This window comes from Salmo trutta, chromosome 29 (genome assembly GCF_901001165.1).
Source record: "Salmo trutta chromosome 29, fSalTru1.1, whole genome shotgun sequence".
Classification (NCBI taxonomy): Eukaryota; Metazoa; Chordata; class Actinopteri; order Salmoniformes; family Salmonidae; genus Salmo; species Salmo trutta.
The window spans coordinates 40951329-40972391 of NC_042985.1; the positions used below are offsets into that span (position 1 = coordinate 40951329).

The 21063-nt window shown below is 42.9% G+C and overlaps 1 protein-coding gene across 3 annotated transcripts in view; it reads left to right on the forward strand.

Moving 5' to 3' along the window:
• Positions 1–21063, forward strand: part of LOC115167621 (low-density lipoprotein receptor-related protein 4) — a 233644-nt gene that overhangs the window by 79203 nt on the left and 133378 nt on the right. For all 3 annotated transcript variants that reach the window (XM_029722210.1, XM_029722211.1, XM_029722212.1), the window contains exon 2: positions 17417–17563. In XM_029722210.1, the coding sequence (XP_029578070.1) occupies positions 17417–17563 (147 nt within the window). The remainder of the gene's footprint in view (positions 1–17416; positions 17564–21063) is intronic.

The window sequence follows — 21063 nt, forward strand, 5'->3', positions numbered from 1 at the left end:
CCGTCCAAAAGCACAAAACCAGCAAAAATTATGCACTAACCTTTTGACAATCTTCATCAGGTGACACTCCAAGGACATTATGTTAGACAATACATGCATTTTTTGTTCCATCAAGTTCATATTTATATCAAAAAAAAAACATTTTAAATTGGCGCGTGACGTTCAGAAAAGGTATTCACCCCAAAATTTACGGTGAATGGGCACCATAATTTACAGAAATACTCATCATAAACGTTGACAAAATAAATAACAATTAATTAAAGAAGTATAGATGAACTATTCCTTTAAGCAACCGCTTTGTCAGATTTCAAAATAACTTTATGGAGAAAGCATATTGTTCAATATTCTGAGTACTGAGCCCCAAGCTATTCAGTTAGCGTCCAGCCACGGCATCCACAAAACGCTGAAATATGTTAAAAATATTATCTTACCTTTGCTGATCTTTGGCTGAATGCACTCGGAAGGTCTCCCACTTCCACAAGAAATGTTCATTTGTTCGATAAAGTCCATAATTTATGTCGAAATAAATCCGTTTTGATGGTGCGTCTAGATCACCATTCCAAAATGCATCTATCCACCGTCAACGAAAAGTTCTAAAGTTCCCTCAGCGTTTGTAGAAACATGTCAAACCATGTTCACAATCAATCTTTAGGGTGTTTTTAACGTAGAATTTCGATAATATTCCAACCGGACAATAGCAGATTCATTACAGAACAAAAATAAAAATGGCTAGCCCTACGTGAGCACGCACAAAGTAAGTCAATGACACCAGGTCGACCACTTACTGTTCCGGGTATTATTCAATCAAATTGCATTGTAGAAGCCTCAAACAATGTTCTAATGACTGTTGATATCTAGTGGAAGCCTTAGGAAGTGCAACATGACATCACAGACACTGTAGTTTAGATAGAACATAATTTGAAATGACTACAACCATGTGAGGTCCAACTTCCTGGTTGGATTTTTCTCAGGTTTTTGCCTGCCATATGAGTTCTGTTATACTCAGACATCATTCAAACAGTTTTAGAAACTTCAGAGTGTTTTCTATCCAAATCTACTAATAATATGCATATCCTACCTTCTGAGTCTGAGTAGGAGGCAGTTTAATTTGGGTACGTTTTTCATCCGGCCGTGAAAATACTTCCCCCTATAGTGAAGAGGTTAAAGGTCTTGCTCACATCGGCTACCGAGAGCATTATCCCAGTCATCCAGGACAGCTGGTGCTCTCGTGCACGCTTCAGTGTTACTTGCCTCGAAGCAAGCCTAAAAGGCATTTCGCTCATCTGGTAGGCTCGCACCACTGGGCAGCTCGCATCTTGGTTTCCCTTTATAGTTCATAATAGTTTTCAAGCTCTGCCACATCCGACGAGCGTCAGAGCCGGTGTAGTAGGATTCAATATTAATCCTGTATTGACGCTTTGCTTGTTTGATGGTTCGTCTGAGGGCATAGCAGGATTTCTTAAAGTGTCCGGATTAGTCTCCCGCTCCTTGAAAGCGGCAGCTCTAGCAATTAGCTCGATGCAGATGTTGCCTGTATTCCATGACTTCTGGTTGGGATATGTACGTACAGTCACTGTGGGGACGACATCGTCGATGGACTTATTGATGAAGCCAATGACTGAGGTGGTGTATTCTTCAATGGCATTGGATAAATCCCGGAACATATTCCAGTCTGTGCTAGCAAAACAGTCCTGTAGTTTAGCATCCGCATCATCAGACCAGTTCCATATTGAGCAAGTCATTGGTCCTTCCTGCTTTAGTTTTTGCTTGTAGGCAGGAATCAGGATAGAATTGTGGTCAGATTTGCCAAATGGAGGGCGGGGGAGAGCTTTGTATGCATCTCTGTGTGTGGAGTGAAGGTGGTCTAGAGTTTTTTTCCCCCCTGGTTGCATGTGACATGCTGGTAAAAAATTGGTAAAGCTGATTTAAGTTTGTCCTATCATGATTTAGGACGAACTTAAATCAAAGGTTGACATCGCCTAACCCTAGTTGAAGGACAAATAGAACAAATTGTAACCTCTATTTTCATACTGATTGCACTGAGATTCTGTGAAAATGGCTCAGTGCTGTGTTTTATGGATGTATTTCCAGGTAACTCTATATGCTTTGAAGCTCTATGGGATTAAAGGAATGATCACACACAGCATCTGTGACGGACCTGGACTTTGCAGGGGATTACTGAACTGTCTTAAACAGCGGATATCTCCTGCTTTGCTCCCTCCTTTTTCACGATCTCTCTCCCGTCTTACATAGTCATTCCTGTATTTGGATTGTTTGCCCACTAAAGCTATTCTATCCCTCTTTCCAGAAGACTCCTCTTATTCTTTCATCCTTTTCTATTTGGAAAGAACTACTTCCCACCAACTTCCCCCCAACATCCTGCCAGTTGTGGTCATGCCCTTCACAGCGGTGCTAAAGAACGTTTGCCCCTTTCAGGCCTTGCTGTTTGGACCCTGGAGAAAAGGGAGGTATGGCGGTCCAAAGATATAGTGTCCCTGGTCTGAAAGAGGGACCACAATGTCTCTATTGGTCCTAGGCTGGCGGGAGGTGCGCTTGAGGTGCCCCAGAGGAGTGTTTGGCATTCCCCTCCTGTTTTGTGAGTGTTTGACAGGTGAAATAGTGTGGGAACCACAGGGAGGGTTTTCGTTAAAATGCTTTTTGTTGTGCCTGTCGGGGATGTGGAGGTGCGGAGTGAATGCTCAATAGCTCTGTAGGAGCCAGCGGTGAATGGACAAAATGGCCTCCAGTGGTAACTTCCTGTGTCTAAACTGTCCTCTCTCCGGAGCCTTCAACAGAAGGGGCCAAGTGAGGATTGCAGTGATATAAGGGGAGAATTAAAATAAGTAATGGTTGCTGTTGATGCCAGGTGTGTGTGTGCCCGTACGCGTGCGTGGGTGCCTTTGGTTTGGTGTCTCCTGGCTTGGCCTGGTTGGGAGAGCGCCGTGCTAACAGATTAGCTACACATTCCACACAGACTGTGTGGTCACTAGTAGCTTTTGCACTGGGGGAGAGATGTGAATGTGGACCATCATGATTCATACAGCCAACTCTGCGTGCACACTTTAGGCCTAGTTGATTGTTTTCATAAATTAAAATCGCACATTGGGCCTCATCGTAAATCAACGTTGATGTCATTATAGCAGCAATGACAATTATGTTATTAGTTCTCTAAAATATTTCTCGCTCATTTGCTCGGTCCAAACCTTTGAGGCAGCAGAGGACTTTTCACAGGATTGGGTAGGGGGGACATATGGAGCTTGTGGGGGAGGGGTGGTCATCCACTTTTTGACAATTTGGGAAATAGGAGGGTCATTTGGGGTCCTGAGAACCCCGAAAAATGTGAGGCGCAGCTTTCTCATAGTCTCTCCTTCCTCTATTCTCCTGTTCCTCCTTTCGATTCAGTCTGTTTTCCTCGCTATTGCCAACGAAAGGCAGTGGGAGCAGGGAGAGAGGGGAAAGGGTGGCATAGGAGAGCGAGTGGGACATGGGAAAGGAGAAAGAACCAGTGAGAGGAGAGATACGGAGTGAGAAAAAGAAGGGAGAGGGTGGTGGTAGCAAAGGAAGTACTTTTATTAACTATGATACTCTGATGGAGTGAGGTATGAGGAATGAGTAATAAATGAGAAGGAGAGCTAGAGGAAAAAAGAGCGATTGTTCGGAATGAGTGCCTAGCGAGGGCCATTGTTCATCCCTCCCTTTTCAGCTAAAGGAGACAGGAGAGGTTCACACACCACTTTCAGGCATCCCGCTGGGCACCCCGGAAGGGGGCCTTTGCAGCCGGTAAAGAGGGCTCGGCCATACGGATAAATCACACTGAATGGAGGGGTCTGTGTTTTCTGTTTTATTCTCTTTCCAAAAAGGAGCCAGAGGGAGAGAATTCAACCACAACCACAGGTTGTCCGCTTCGGTTCTAGCATGGTCTTGCCTTCAAGTCAACAATTTAATGTTGGTTTTGTTGTTGTGTGTCTCACACGTGCAATTTTGCACGTTTGAGTGTGTGCGTTTGTGACTCTTAAAACCCACACCAATCAATCTTGAGCTACTAAGTGTCACATCATCTGTCTACAAAACAGCCATCTATTGTCCATCTTAACGCACTGTGAAGACTGTTTTGTGGACAGAATGAATCGCCCTAAAAATCTTCCCTGGCTGAAACACATGTTTGACCCAGGCCCAAACTCTTCTAGGAACTACTAGCAACTTCTAGGAACTACTAGCAACTTCTAGGATGTTGTTCTCCAGTGTCTGGAGAAAGGACAGGGTGACAACATGGTGGATGATGACAAATTGGTCATTTTAAGGCGGCGTCTTATAGCCAGTCACATTCTGCTGAGGGAAGTCTTGTTCTTCAGAACAAGACTTCCCACAGACAGGATGTGTGTGTGTGTGTGTGTGTGTGTGTGTGTGTGTGTGTGCTCAAGTGTTTGTGTATGCGTGCTTGTTTGAGACAATTATTTTATAGGTCAGTGTTGGACTGATGGCAATGCCCTATTGCAAGCCATACATAAAGCCCTGTGTTATCTCAGCTTACTGGTCACCATAGCAGCACCCACCCGTAGCACGCACTCCAGCAGGTATATTTCACTGATCACCCCCAAAGCCAATTCCTCCTTTGGACACCTTTCCTTCCAGTTCTCTGCTGCCAATGACTGGAACGAATTGCAAAAATCACTGAAGCTGGAAACACTTATCTCCCTCACTAACTTTAAGCACCAGCTGTCAGAGCAGCTCACAGATCACTGTGCCTGTACATAGCCCATCTAAAATAGCCATCTAAAATAGCCCATCCAACTACCTCATCCCCATACTGTTTTAGTTTTTTTGCTCTTTTGCACCCCAGTATCTCTACTTGCACATTCATCTTCTGCACATCTATCACTCCAGTGTTTAATGGCTAAATTGTAATTATTTCGCCACTATGGCCTACTTATTGCCTTACCTCCCTTATCTTACCTCATTTGCACACACTGTATATAGACTTTTCTATTGTGTTATTGACCGTATGTTTGTTTATTCCATATGTAACTCTGTGTTGTTGTTTGTGTCGCACTGCTTTGCTTTATCTTGGCCAGGTCGCAGTTGTAAATGAGAACTTGTTCTCAACTGGCCTACCTGGTTAAATAAAGGTGAAATAAAAATAAATAAATACAAACTCTACTATATTGGCAAACTCAGACATTTTCAAATGTAACGAGCTCCATGTCGTGAACTAAAGTCTTATTGTTATGGAACATGTGGACTTGCTGGCTCTTCTACACAATATCTACATGGCCATTCTGCACTTTTCATTACAAGCCATTAGGGATGGGTATTTGAAATTATTTAGATATTCGAATAATATCCTGCATTTTTTTCCAGATATCCGGATAGTAAAATAAAAATAAAAAATGCCACAACAGCAGACAGTGCGTAGTTGTTTTCAGGGTGCTATATCGGTAGTCTTTGGCTAACAGTAGCCTAGGCTAACAGCAACAGTGAAAGAGTGGTCTGATGTTTAAAATGTTTAAAATACGTTTTCTGGTGAGTGTTTTGCATTGATCTGTGTCAGGTCTTGTGGACCCTCCATTGGTGCACGCCTGTACTAGGCTAATTGCTATTTAAAGTGGGGAAAATAGTAGACAGTTGTCAGGGCTGACTGGAGGGCTAAATGATCTATGATAGTAAAATGCCTTTTCATGTAAAATGCAACCCATATCCCGTAGCCCATGAGAGAGAAAATGAGCTTGAAAATAATACAACCACTTTGTGCGTCCTCAGTTCGTAGGCTACTTACAGTAACTAAAAAAAATGTACTGTCAAAGCCACGTGACATCTTAAGCAGCAGTATCTCAGAGCGCCGTACATAAACGTTGAATTTAATTGAGACAAAGGTTTTGCATTGTTAAAATAGGCCTTCAAAAATGATTTACAAATGAATATTAACATCCGTTCAAATATCTGGATATTCTATTAACCATGCCCATCCCTAGAAGCCATTGAGAATTGACAAGATGCATTCCAGTTATTCTTTTTACTATAAATGTTTGAACCCTGTAGATGGCTTTCTTTATGGCTCTAATGGTGGACATTGGATCTGTGTGGGTCTCCCTATCTGCTCTTTTCATCCAGCCTCACTCTGAGCCCATAAAGTGAGTTACAGTTTGCCTTGATGGAGTAGTCCCATTTTATTACACGTTTCCCTTCAGTCTGAGATCAGACTCAGCAGGCTGAGAGTGACTGGCTAGGCCAGAGGAAGGATCTGTCAACCCACACTGCTCCTAGAGGCTGTTCAAGAACACTGTGCTTTCCAGTGTTCAGAGCTAGTGGCAGATATAGGCATGGGACATGTCTCGATGGCTTAAAGTAGCCTTCTCCCCTCGTCTTCTTGTTTCCTTCATGTGTGCTGACCCACAAAGACAGGAAAGTGGAGCAAGGTATAGTGGGGTCATGCCTACTGGATGTACCAACTGTACATACCCAGGTTATTTTATATCAGTACAATGAAGGAAAGGAGAGTAGAAGAGGAATCAACTAGACTATTGAGATGCACCCAGACTATTCTCCAATCAGTCAGAAAGGAATGCAATAATTTTGCATGGCTCTCTCCCTATCACTTTCCAGTTCTACTCATCTTTCACCTCATCTTGTTTGATTCATAGCTGGACTGGATTACACTCTGTTAGCATGTGTACTCATTTTCAGGGTCCGTGTCTGAGGCAGGGGGAGTGGGTGATCGATAAGGCACAGAGAGGGGCCCTAGTCTCCGAAGAGAGTTGGGTTGCACGTAGGGGTTCAGAGGCTTGGCCCAGACAGGAGGCTTGTATTGTAGACTACTGTACTGGATATTGTGCTGGACTGGACTTGGGCCAGACGATAGGGTTACACACACATACACACACCTAAACACTGTGGCTTCAGCAGCATTCCTTGTATGCTGTGGAGAAAGACCGCTGGAATCAGAATTCCCCACCCCAAACATCGGTCACGGACGCACGCACACATACACACACATAATGTTCATACTCAGCTAGCCAATTCTGCCAAGCCCATCTCTCTGTCTCCTTCCTCAGCCAAGTCCGTCTTTCAAGCCCATGTCTCTCTCTATCTCTCTCCTGGGGGGTTGGGTTATCGTTTGTGTGTGTTGACCCTATATTATAATGAACAGCTTTCTAAGATCCTGTGTGATGCGGACATTATTTATAGTAGTACATTAGAAGGTAAATGATTTAACATTGGGTGCTGGTGAAAGAAAACAGGTGGTAGTAGAAATAACTTTTTTCTTGACTTGTAGTCCCACCAAAGATGAAATAGCCAATTCTAGAATAGCCCATTATGTGTTAGTGGACTGCTGTAGGTAGTGGTAGATTGTGGGATGGGTTGTGTTTTCCCTGGAGGACCACCTGTCTAGCTCTGGCCATGCCGAGGGTTCTATGCTCATACACACACATGCACGCCACGTTCAAAGGTGTGGACAAAGCTGTGTGTGGTCAGTCGTCTGTTTTCTCTTTGCAGGAGGTCACACACACACACACACACACACACGCACCAGCATTTGGCAGCCAAGCGAAAACCTCACTACCTGGAAGGAAGTGAGGGTTTGGCTTACCCCCCACACTCTCTCACACACACACACACACACAGCCAGGTGAGCTCTTATCTCTCTCTGATCGTTGTGTTCTGTCTGTCATGGCAGTGCCTTTGAAAGACCAGTGCTACAATACCTGGCTGGCAATGAATTGTGGGGGAATGGCGTGTTCCCTTTTAAAATAAGTACCTGGAGAGGTTTCCGTCTTTTACAAGTAATCTAGTCTGTTTATTCAGGTATTGATCTTACAATCGCCTCTAAAGATGGAATCCACATTAGGGGAAACAGCGGCACCGTTTGCCCAGCACCTTTTATTGTTTTTGTTTTGTTGACGAAACAGCGGTGAGGTGTCGTGCAGCGAAAAAAATTAAGAAATTACAGTGCATATTCTGCTGTTCTATTGTGCGTGCAATGATGTCGAAAGAAAAAAGTGTGTTGTTTTCAATAACTTTGTTGTTGTAATAGCCTATCCCAAACGGAAGTGGCAGTTTCACCGTTAAGGATTACAGTTTAGACATTATTTTAGAAATGTTTCGATCCCCCCAAAAATGTGATTATTCAAAGGTATATGATTGAAGTACAGTTTAACTGCCAAAATAATGGAAACACTTAAGTAAATGTGGGATACAAAGTCTATTGAAAGCAGGTGCTTCCACACAGGTGTGGTTCCTGAGTTAATTGAGCAATTGACTTAAAGATGGCGCCGTACTGAATGGCCGTGTCATTTCTTACAACCAACAACAACTTTTGAACATCAGATCGGCAGTTACTTACCACAATACTAGTTTCAACTTCGACTCATGACTCGTCCTTGGCTCTTTCAGTAATTCAAACCCAATTTCCGGGCTACCCAAGAGGAAATGCCAACGTTACAAAGGCAAGAGAGGGGGGATTCTAGCAAGATTAAGGCAAAAGGAGAACAAGCCATTCTCCTCCCTCCATCTTATCTCCATGCACTCAATAATATGATGGATGACCTCCGATTGCGGATTTGCTACCAAAGGGACTCTCGAAACTTCAATATTTTCTGCTTTTGTGAAACATGGTTCTCGGACAAGGTACCCCCTATGGTACGAACTGTACGAGGCTATAACCAAGCAGGAAAACATACATCCAGAGGCTGCTTTTCCAGTTGCTGGCAATTTTAATTCTGCATCATTAAGACACGTGATGCCTGAACTTCCATCAACACGTCTCCCTCGCCACTAGTGGTGATACATTCCTAGACCACTGTTATTCTACCCACAAGCAAGCATACAAGGCCCTCCCTCGTCCGTCATTCAACAAATCAGATCATGACTCCGTACTACTGCTTCCTGTTTACAAGCAGAAGCTCATACAGGAATTGCTCATGACTCGCTCCGTTGAGAAATGGTCTCCAGAATCAGAGATGATCCTATAGGACTGCTTTGTAGCGCTGATTGGAATATGTTTTGGGACAACGCCGATAACATCGAGCTAACAACCTCATTCACCGGTTTCACTATGAATTGCATCGGCTACGTTATCCCCTCAGTTAAGGTTTGCTGCTTCCCCAATCAAAAGACCTATATCAACACTGGGCTATCACAGACAACCCTGAGGCTATGGCTGAGGACAGGAACAAGTACAAGAAGTCCTGCTATGACTTCCGCAGAGTCATCAAACGAGCAAAAGTATAATATAGGAATAAGGTGGAATCATATTACACAGGCTCTGATGCCTGCCGCATGTGGCAGATGCTACAATCCATTACGGATTACAAAGGACAAGCATTTCGCTATACCCACAATAACATCTGCTAAGTACAGTTGAAGTCGGAAGTTTACATACACTTAGGTTGGAGTCATTAAAACTAATTTTTCAACCACTACACAAAGTTCTTGTTAACAAACTGTAGTTTTGGCAAGTGCATGACACAAGTAATTTTTCAACAATTGGTTACAGACAGATTATTTAATTTATAATCCACTGTATCACAATTCCAGTGGGTCAGAAGTTTACATACGCTAAATTGACTGTGCTTTTAAACAGCTCGGAAAATTCCAGAACATGATGTCATGGCTTTAGAAGCTTCTGATAGGCTAATTGACATAATTTGAGTCAATTGGAGGTGTACCTGTGGATGTATTTCAAGGCCTACCTTCAAAAATGCCTGAAGGTACCACGTTCATCTGTACAAACAATAATACGCAAGTATAAACACCATGGGACCACGCAGCCGTCATACCGCTCAGGAAGGAGACACGTTCTGTCTCCTAGAGATGACGTACTTTGGTGCAAAAAGTGCAAATTAATCCCAGAACAACAGCAAAGGACCTTGTGAAGATGCTGGAGGAAACAGGTAGAAAAGTATCTATATCCACAGTGAAACGAGTCCTATATCGACATAACTTGAAAGGCCGCTCAGCAAGGAAGAAGCCACTTCTCCAAAACCGCCATAAAAAAGCCAGACTATGGTTTGCAACTGCACATGGAGACAAAGATCTTACCTTTTGGAGAAATGTCCTCTGGTCTGATGAAACAAAAATAGAACTGTTTGACCATAATGACCATCGTTATGTTTGGAGGAAAAAGGGGAGGCTTGCAAGCCGAAGAACATCATCATCCCAACCGTGAAGCACGGGGGTGGCAGCATCATGTTGTGGGGGTGCTTTGCTGCAGGAAGGACTGGTGCACTTCACAAAATAGATGACATCATGATGCAGGAAAATTATGTGGCTAAATTGAAGCAACACCGCCAGACATCAGTCAGGAAGTTGCAAATGGGTCTTCCAAATGGACAATGACCCCAAGCATACTTCCAAAGTTGTGGCTTAAGGACAACAAAGTCAAGGTATTGGAGTGGCCATCACAAGACCCTGACCTCAATCCCATAGAAAATTTGTGGGCAGAACTGAAAAAGCGTGTGCGAGCAAGGAGGCCTACAAACCTGACTCAGTTACACCAGCTCTGTCAGGAGGAATGGGCCAAAATTCACCCAACTTATTGTAGGAAGCTTGTGGAAGGCTACCCAAAACGTTTGACCCAAGTTAAACAATTTAAAGGCAGTGCTACCAAATACTAATTGAGTGTGTGCAAACTTCTGACCCACTGGGAATGTGATGAAATAAATAAAAGCTGAAATAAATAATTCTCTCCACTATTGTTCTGACATTTCAAATTATTAAAATAAAGTGGTCATCTAACTGACCTAAAATGGAATTTTTACTAGGATTAAATGTCAGGAATTGTGAGAAACTGAGTTTGAATGTATTTGGCTAAGGTGTATGTGAACTTCCGACTTCAACTGTATGTGACCAATACAATTTGATTTGTTTTGAAGGAAGACCCAACCGTGATCTGCCCAACATTGCCTCTCTACCAGACGAACTCAATACATTTTATGCACGCTTTGACAATAACGTTGTGCCGGGTGTGAGACCCAGAAGATTGGGGGATCTCGCTCTCTGAGGCCGTTGTGAGTAAAGTGTTTAATCAGGTCAACACTTGCAAGGCCGTGGGGCCTGATGGTATTCCGGGGCACGTTCTCAAAGCATGTCCAGAATAGCTGGCAAGTATATTCACAGTCATTTTCAACCTCTCCTTGTCCTTGTCTGTAATCCCAACATTTTAAGATGACCACCATCATTCCTGTTCCCAAGAACTTTTAAGCTTCATGCCATAATGACTACCACCCTGTAGCACTCATCTGTAATCATGAAGTGCTTTCAGAGGATGGTTATGGCACACATTAACTTTACCATCCCAGACACTCTAGACTAGAGGTCGACCGATTATGATTTTTCAACGCAGATATAGATTATTGGAGGACCAAAAAATCCAATACCGATTAATCGGCCAATGTTTTTTTTTATATATATTTTTTCTTTTTTTCCCTATTTTTTTATTTGTAATAATGACAATTACAACAATACTGAATGAACACTTATTTTAACTTTATATAATACATCAATAAAATCAATTTAGCCTCAAATAAAATGAAACATGTTCAATTTGGTTTAAATTATGCAAAAACAAAGTGTTGGAGAAGAAAGTAAAGGTGCATTATGTGCCATGTAAGAAAGCTAACGTTTAAGTTCCTTGCTCAGAACTGAGAACATATGAAAGCTGGTGGTTACTTTTAACATGAGTCTTCAATATTCCCAGGTAAGATGTGTTAGGTTGTAGTTATTATAGGAATTATAGGACTATTTCTCTCCTATACGATTTGTATTTCATATACCTTTGACTATTGGGTGTTCTTATAGGCACTTTAGTATTGCCAGTGTAAGATTATAGCTTCCGTCCCTCTCCTCGCTCCTACCTGGGCTCGAACTAGGAACACATCGACAACAGCCACCCTCGAAGCAGCGTTACCCATGTAGAGCAAGGGAAACAACTACTCCAAGTCTCAGAGCGAGTGACGTTTGAAACGCTATTAGCGCGCACCCGGCTAACTAGCTAGCCATTTCACATTGGTTACACCAGCCTAATCTTGGGAGTTGACAGGCTTGAAGTCATAAACAGCACAATGCATTGCGAAGAGCTGCTGGCAAAACGCAGTAAAGTGCTGTTTGAATGAATGCTTACGAGCCTGCTGCTGCCTACCACCGTTCAGTCAGACTGCTCTATCAAATCATAGACTTAATTATAACATAGTAACACACAGAAATACGAGCCTTAGGTCATTAATATGGTCGAATCCGGAAACTATCACGTTTATTCTTTCAGTGAAATACGGAACCGTTCCGTATTTTATCTAACGGGTGGCATCCATAAGTCTAAATATTCCTGTTACATTGCACAACCTTCAATGTTATGTCATAATTACGTACAATTCTGCCAAATTAGTTCGCAACGAGCCAGGTGGCCCAAACTGTTGCATGTACCCTGACTCTGCGTGCAATGAACGGAAGAGAAGTGAAACAATTTCACCTGGTTAATATTGCCTGCTAACCTGTATTTCTTTTAGCTAAATATGCAGGTTTAAAAATGTATACTTCTGTGTATTGATTTTAATTAAGAAAGGCATTGATGTTTATAGTTAGGTACAGTCGTGCAACGATTGTGCTTTTTTCGCAAATGCGCTTTTGTTAAATCATCCCCCGTTTGGCGAAGTTGGCTGTCTTTGTTAGGAAGAAATAATATTCACACAGTTCGCAACGAGCCAGGTGGCCCAAACTGCTGCATATACCCTGACTCTGTTGCAGAGGTGACACATTTTCCCTAGTTCAAAGAAATTCATGTTAGCAGGCAATATTAACTAAATATGCAGGTTTAAAAATATATACTTGTGTATTGATTTTAAGAAAAATATTGATGTTTATGGTTAGGTACAAGGTGGAGCAACCTTTTTCGCGAATGCGCACCACATCAATTATATGCAACGCAGGACAGGCTAGATAAACTGGTAATATCATCAACCATGTGTAGTTAACTAGTGATTATGATTGATTGTTTTTTATAAGATAAGTTTAATGCTAGCTAGCAACTTACCATGGCTTCTTACTGCATTCGCGTAACAGGCAGGCTCCTCGTGGAGTGCAATGTAAAGCAGGTGGTTAGAGCGTTGGACTAGTTAACCGTAAGTTTGCAAGATTGAATCCCCAAGCTGACAAGGTAAAAATATGTCGTTCTGCCCCTGAACAAGGCAGTTAACCCACCGTTCCTAGGCTGTCATTGAAAATAAGAATGTGTTCTTAACTGACTTGCCTAGTTAAAAAAGATTTATTAAAAAAATTATAATAAATCGGCAAATCGGTGGCCAAAAATACCGATTACCGATTGTTATGAAAACTTGAAATCGGTCCTAATTAATCTTCCATTCCGATTAATCGGTCGACCTCTACTCTAGACCCACTCCAATTTGCATACCGCCCCAACAGATCAATAGACTACACAATCTTAATTGCGCTGCCCTCACCCACCTGGATAAAGGGAACACTTATGTGAGAATGCTGCTCATTGACTACAGCTCAGCATTCAACACAATTTCCCCTCCAAGCTCATCACCAAGCTTAGGGCCCTGGGGCTGAACACCTTCCTCTGCAACTTATTCCTTTACTTCCTGACGGCTGGACCCCAGGTGGTGAGAGTAGGCAACATCACTTCCGCCACGTTGACCCTCAACATGGGGGCCCCTTAGCGGTGTGCCTAGTCCCCTCCTGTACTCACCCACAATTGCGTAGCCACGCACGACTCCAACACCATCATCAAGTTTGTTGACGACACAATGGTGGTAGGCCTGATCACCGACAACGATGAGACAGCCTGCAGGGAGGAGGTCAGTGACCTGGCAGTGTGGGCCCCCAAGTTCTTCAGTGTCCAAATCACTAAGAACATAAAATAGTCCACATACGGGCACAGTTGTGAAGAAGGCACAACAGCACCTCTTCCCCCTCAGGAGGTTGAGAAGGGTTGGCATAGGCCCTCAAATCTTCAACAAGTTCTACTGCTGAACCATTGAGAGCATCTTGACTGGCTGCATCACTGCTTGGTATGGCAATAGCACCGCCCTTGATCACTTGGTGCTACAGAGTGTGGTACAGACAGCCCAGTACATCACTGGGGCCGAGCTCCCTGCCATCCATGACCACTATATCAGGTGGTGTGAAAGGAAGGCCCGGACATTCGTTAGACTACTACCACCCAAGCCATAGATTGTTCTCTCTGCTACCACACGACAAGCAGTACCGGTGCATCAAGTCTGACACCAACAGGCTCCTGAACAGCTTTTATCCCCATGCCATACGACTGCTTTTTAGCAATCAAAATGACTACACAGACTGTATGAGTTGACCTTATTTTATTCTTGCACTGTCTTTTCACACTCACAAAGCCCTATATCCAGGCTATATTACAACCGGCCGTGATTGGGACTCCCATAGTGCGGTGCACAATTGGCCCAGCGTCGTTCGGGTTTGGCTGGTGTAGGCCGTCATTGTAAATAAGAATTTGTTCTTTACTGACTTGCCTAGTTAAATAAAGGTATAAAAAAATAAAAGCACACTGATACTCCAACACACATACAAACACTCACTCCATAATTTGCTCACACAAACAGAATATGCACATACATACATTTATACTGACCCACTCACATACAATCACCATATAGGCTACTGCTACTCTGTTTATCATATATCCTGATGCCAAGTCACCTTACCCCTATACATATCTACCTCCATCACTCCAGTATCCCTGCACATTGTAAATATGGTACTGGAACTGACTGACCCTGTATATAGTGTGCTTACTTACTTTATTATGTTCTTCTTATTTCTATATATTGTGTGTTTTTGTTCTACCTTGTTGTTTTTAGTATTACATTGTTATTGATTACTGCATTGTTGGGGTTAGAACTTGAAACAAAGGCATTTCACTGTAATTGTGCATGTGACATACAAAACTTTAAACATTGAAACAATTAACATTCCATCATGCTTCGAGTCATATATTAAAATGCTAGGCAGGCCATTATTTTGTCTACCTTGGCTATGCCCCCATAGGATGACAATGCCCCATACACAGGGCACGGGTGGTCACTGAATTTTTTGATGAGTATGATATTGATGTAAACCAAATGTCATGGCCATCTCAGTTACCAGATCTCAACCCAGTTGAACAAATCTGGAGCAGCGTCTGAGACAGTGTTTCCAACAATACACCAAATGATGAAATTTCATTTGGAAGAATGGTGTCGCATACCTCCAATAGAGTTCCAGAGACTTGTAGAATCTATGCCAAAGTGCATTGAAACTGTTCTGGCATCCTATTAATACACTTTATGTTGGTGTTTTCTTTATTTTGGCAGTTACCTGTATATCTATCCACAGCTACACGGTTCACTCATATGGTTTGAGTTTAATGAATCCACTCAACTTGTGGTTTCATTTTCTGTGTGTGTGTATTCGAAAACACACACGAGTTTGTGTGTGTTTTTGTATTGAACCCTGTCATTTTATAGGTCTTCTCAGTGCAAGTGGCCTGTGCTGTTTAAAGCATGTTTGACAAATGCAGCCTCTCTCATGTGGCTCCATGTGACATGACTGCTCTGCCAACTCTAGACACAAGGCTCTAATTTAGTCCAACATAAACCCTCACTTAGAAAGCCATTCATATAGACCTGCATATACAACCCAGCTCATGGAAACCCATACACACTCATGTAGATTTAGCATAGATTCAATTGTTGATCAGCATGCACCAACCCGAAATACATTTACATTTACATTTTAGTCATTTAGCAGACGCTCTTATCCAGAGCGACTTACGAATGAACAGTATTAGTTACGACCTGATCAAGTCTAAGAGGAGTAGTGTCTGTGTGTGCGTGCGTGTGTGTGTGTGTGTGTGTGATGCTACAGATAATTCCTTGTCTGATCTAGATTCTAGGGGGTAAGAAAGGAACAGTGTTTTTAGGCTTTCTGTCTTTGTCATCAGTCATTAGGGCCTTAGTTCTAGCCTGGTCCATTGTTCTATGTGTCTGAAAGGGACAGGGACTGGAGACACTAAGGAGGGACCACACGCCTCAGGGGAGAGATTAGAAAGAGAAGGAGCCAGACATTTTCTGTCTTTGTCGTGTTAGAAGCTTTTGGGAAGAGAGAGTGGGAGAGCAAGACCGAGAATGAAGGAAAAGAAAACAGAAGAGAAGGGTAGGCAAATGGGGAGAGAGAGGGAGAGAAATGAAAAGGGAGGCCATTAATTTAGTGCTGTGGGAGGTTTCTGAAGGTTAGTGTGTGTTTGGTGCCAGGCTCTCCTGGGTTGACTGATGCCTTTGTGAAGAGGCCAGGAACCAACCACACACACACACGCACACACAGTCTTTAACTGAGTTCAAAGAGAGAGAGAAATGGGAGGCTTTTTTCACTCCCTGTAATGGACCCGATTTGCTGAGATTCATATAAAGTTGGGGTATTATTTTTTTTGCTTAATATTGTTTAGTGCAGCCTACTACACACACTCTTGAAGGCTCTCAGTGGAAAACATCTCACACACACACTTCACCCATTTCTCATTGAAGCCGTCAGCCTCTTTCAAAGGGGCTAAAAGCATCTCTGGATGCATTGCAGCCTCACCCTCATGTCCATATGCAAGCATGTACACACACAAAACGGATGGGTACACACTCTCACTTGCGTACAGTGTTCACACAGAATGCCTTAACATAATGGAAGCCAGTGAAATGAAGGCCAGATATATTTATTGTACTACTTTAGCACAAGACTGTGGTTCAGCCCCAGCTGAAAACATATCCATTGCGCACGCACACACACACACACACATCCTCCTCTGGTATGCGTAATATCATTATTTGGTGTGTGTGTGTGTGTTCAGGATAGATGGAGTGTATAAATGCACCAGTCTTGGCTACCAGGCTTATAACATACAGCTCATTGGGTTTATGACAGTCAGACTACATGAGTGAATGAGGCTTTGGCAGTGCTGAGGCTTTCATAAGCATATCTCACAGCTCTGCTATGGCATATTTTCCTTCCGATATATTGATCTTGATATGGTCTGTGCTCATAGGTGCAGTAGGTAACTGTTTTTTTTGGTATGGTTTGACATAAGGCTATATTAGTCTATTGAGCTAAAGCAGTGGTGGGCATACTTTTTGGCTCAAGGGCCACAGCTCTTAGGGCTGGTTTCCCAGACAAAGATTAAGCCTAGTCCCAGACTAAAAATCTATTTCATTGGAGATTCACCATTGAACATGCTTTTTAACCCAGGATTAGGCTTAATCTGTACATGGGGAAACCAGATCTCAGGCAAGCTTACTCATCACAAGAGGATAGTTCATCAAACCACCTCTGCTATACAAGCATGTCCTCTAAGTGTATTCTTTTAGCATTTTCCTAACCCGATTCCGTCTTCTCTCTCTCTTTCCAGGCGTGTTGGGCAGTGCGGAGTGTTCATGCGGGCGCAACCACTTCACGTGTGCAGTGAGCGTGTTTGGGGAGTGTACATGTATCCCGGCCCAGTGGCAGTGTGACGGGGACAACGACTGTGGCGATCACAGCGACGAGGATGGATGCAGTGAGTTACACCTAAATATCTCCATTTGTCTTTCACTTTACTGTATTTAGTACAAAATCGATTTTTATTTTTATTTATTTCACCTTTATTTAACCAGGTAGGCAAGTTGAGAACAAGTTCTCATTTACATTTGCGACCTGGCCAAGATAAAGCAAAGCAGTTCGACACATACAACAACACAGAGTTACACATGGAGTAAAACAAACATACAGTCAATAATACAGTAGAAAAATAAGTCTATATACAATGTGAACAAATGAGGTGAGATAAGGGAGGTAAAGGCAAAAACAGCCATGGTGGCAAAGTAAATACAATATAACTAGTAAAACACTGGAATGGTAGATTTGTAGTGGAAGAAAGTGCAAAGTAGAAATAGAAATAATGGGGTGCAAAGGAGCTAAATAAATAAATACAGAAGGGGAAGAGGTAGTTGTTTGGGCTAAATTATAGATGGGCTATGAAAAGGTGCAGTGATCTGTCAGCTGCTCTGACAGCTGGTGCTTAAAGCTTGTGAGGGAGATAAGTGTTTCCAGTTTCAGAGATTTTCGTAGTTCGTTCCAGTCATTGGCAGCAGAGAACTGGAAGGAGAGACAGCCAAAGGAGGAATTGGCTTTGGGGGTGACCAGAGAGATATACTTGCTGGAGTGTGTGCTACAGGTGGGTGCTGCTATGGTGACCAGTGAGCTGAAATAAGGGGGGACTTTACCTAGCAGGGTCTTGTAGATGACCTGGAGCCAGTGGGTTTGGCGACGAGTATGAAGCGAGGGCCAGTCAACGAGAGCGTACAGGTCGCAGTGGTGGGTAGTATATGGGGCTTTCGTGACAAAACGGATGGCACTGTGATAGACTGCATCCAGTTTATTGAGTAGGGTATTGGAGGCTATTTTGTAAATGACATCGTCGAGGATCGGTAGGATGGTCAGTTTTACGAGGCTATGTTTGGCAGCATGAGTGAAGGATGCTTTATACTTTGGATTGGAGATGTTTGATGTGAGTCTGGAAGGAGAGTTTACAGTCTAACCAGACACCTAGGTATTTGTAGTTGTCCACATATTCTAAGTCAGAACCGTCCAGAGAAGTGACGCTGGATGGGCGGGCAGGTGCAGGCAGCGATCGGTTGAAGAGCATGCATTTAGTTTTACTTGTATTTAACCTGTTAGGGCTAGGGGGCAGTATTTACACGGCCGGATAAAAAACGTACCCGATTTAATCTGGTTACTACTCCTACCCAGTAACTAGAATATGCATATAATTATTGGCTTTGGATAGAAAACACCCTAAAGTTTCTAAAACTGTTTGAATGGTGTCTGTGAGAATAACAAAACTCATATGGCAGGCAAAAACCTGAGAAGATTCCTTACAGGAAGTGCCCTCTCTGACAAGATCTTGTTCTTCTTGTCTCTGTTTATTGAAGACTGAGGATCTTTGCTGTAATGTGACACTTCCTACGGCTCCCATAGGCTCTCAGAGCCCGGGAAAAAGCTGAATGATATCGAGGCAGCCCCAGGCTGAAACACATTTGCGCTTTGGAAAGTGGCCGATCAGAGGATAATGGGCTTAGGCGCGTGCACGAGTCGACCCCGTGCTTTATTTTCTTTAGTCTATTTACCTAAACGCAGATTCCCGGTCGGAATATTATCGCTTTTTTATAAGAAAAATGGCATAAAAATTGATTTTAAACAGCGGTTGACATGCTTCGAAGTACGGTAATGGAATATTTAGAAAAAATTTTGTCACGAAATGCGCCGTGCTCGTAACCCTTATTTACCCTTTCGGATAGTGTCTTGAACGCACGAACAAAACGCCGCTGTTTGGATATAACAATGGATTATTTGGGACCAAACCAACATTTGTTATTGAAGTAGAAGTCCTGGGAGTGCATTCTGACGAAGAACACCAAAGGTAATCAAACTTTTCTAATAGTAAATCGGAGTTTGGTGAAGGCTAAACTTGCTGGGTGTCTAAATAGCTAGCCCTGTGATGCCGGGCTATCTACTTAGAATATTGCAAAATGTGCTTTCACCAAAAAGCTATTTTAAAATCGGACATATCGAGTGCATAGAGGAGTTCTGTATCTATAATTCTTAAAATAATTGTTATGCTTTTTGTGAACGTTTATCGTGAGTAATTTAGTAAATTGTTAGTAAATTCACCGGAGGTTTGCGGGGGGTATGCTAGTTCTGAACGTCACATGCTAATGTAAAAAGTAGGTTTTTGATATAAATATGAACTTGATTGAACAAAACATGCATGTATTGTATAACATAATGTCCTAGGTGTGTCATCTGATGAATATCATCAAAGGTTAGTGCTGCATTTAGCTGTCTTCTGGGTTTTTGTGACATTATATGCTAGCTTGAAAAATGGGTGTCTGATTATTTCTGGCTGGGTACTCTGCTGACATAATCTAATGTTTTGCTTTCGTTGTAAAGCCTTTTTGAAATCGGACAGTGTGGTTAGATAAACGAGAGTCTTGTCTTTAAAATGCTGTAAAATAGTCATATGTTTGAGAAATTGAAGTAATAGCATTTCTAAGGTATTTGAATAACGCGCCACAGGATTCCACTGGCTGTTACGTAGGTGGGACGATTTGGTGCCACCTACCCTAGAGAGGTTAAGAGCAGTTGGAGGCCACGGAAGGAGAGTTGTATGGCATTGAAGCTCGTCTGGAGGGTTGTTAACACAGTGTCCAAAGAAGGGCCAGAAGTATACAGAATGGTGTCGTCTGCGTAGAGGTGGATCAGAGACTCACCAGCAGCAAGAGCGACATCATTGATGTATACAGAGAAAAGAGTTGGCCCAAGAATTGAACCCTGTGGCACCCCCATAGAGACGCCAGAGGTCCGGACAGCAGGCCCTCCGATTTGACACACTGAACTCTATCAGAGAAATAGTTGGTGAACCAGGCGAGGCAATCATTTGAGAAACCAAGGCTATTGAGTCTGCCGATGAGGATGTGGTGATTGACAGAGTCGAAAGCCTTGGCCAGGTCAATGAATACGGCAGCACAGTATTGTTTCTTATCGATGGCGGTTACGATATCGTTTAGGACCTTGAGCGTGGCTGAGGTGCCCCCATAACCAGCTCTGAAACCAGATTGCATAGCGGAGAAGTTGTATTGGGATTCGAAATGGTCGGTAATCTGTTTGTTGACTTGGCTTTCGAAGACCTTAGAAAGACAGGGTAGGATAGATATAGGTCTGTAGCAGTTTGGGTCTAGAGTGTTTCCCCCTTTGAAGAGGGGGATAACCGCAGCAGCTTTCCAATCTTTGCCAATTTCAGATGACACGAAAGAGAGGTTGAACAGGCTAGTAATAGGGGTTGCAACAATTTCTGCAGATAATTCTAGAAAGAAAGGGTCCAGATTGTCTAGCCCGGCTAATTTGTAGGAGTCCAGATTTTGCAGCTCTTTCAGAACATCAGCTGACTGGATTTGGGAGAAGGAGAAATGGGGAAGGCTTGGCACTCAGCCATCCATGGAATGAGTTTGACGTTTGTGC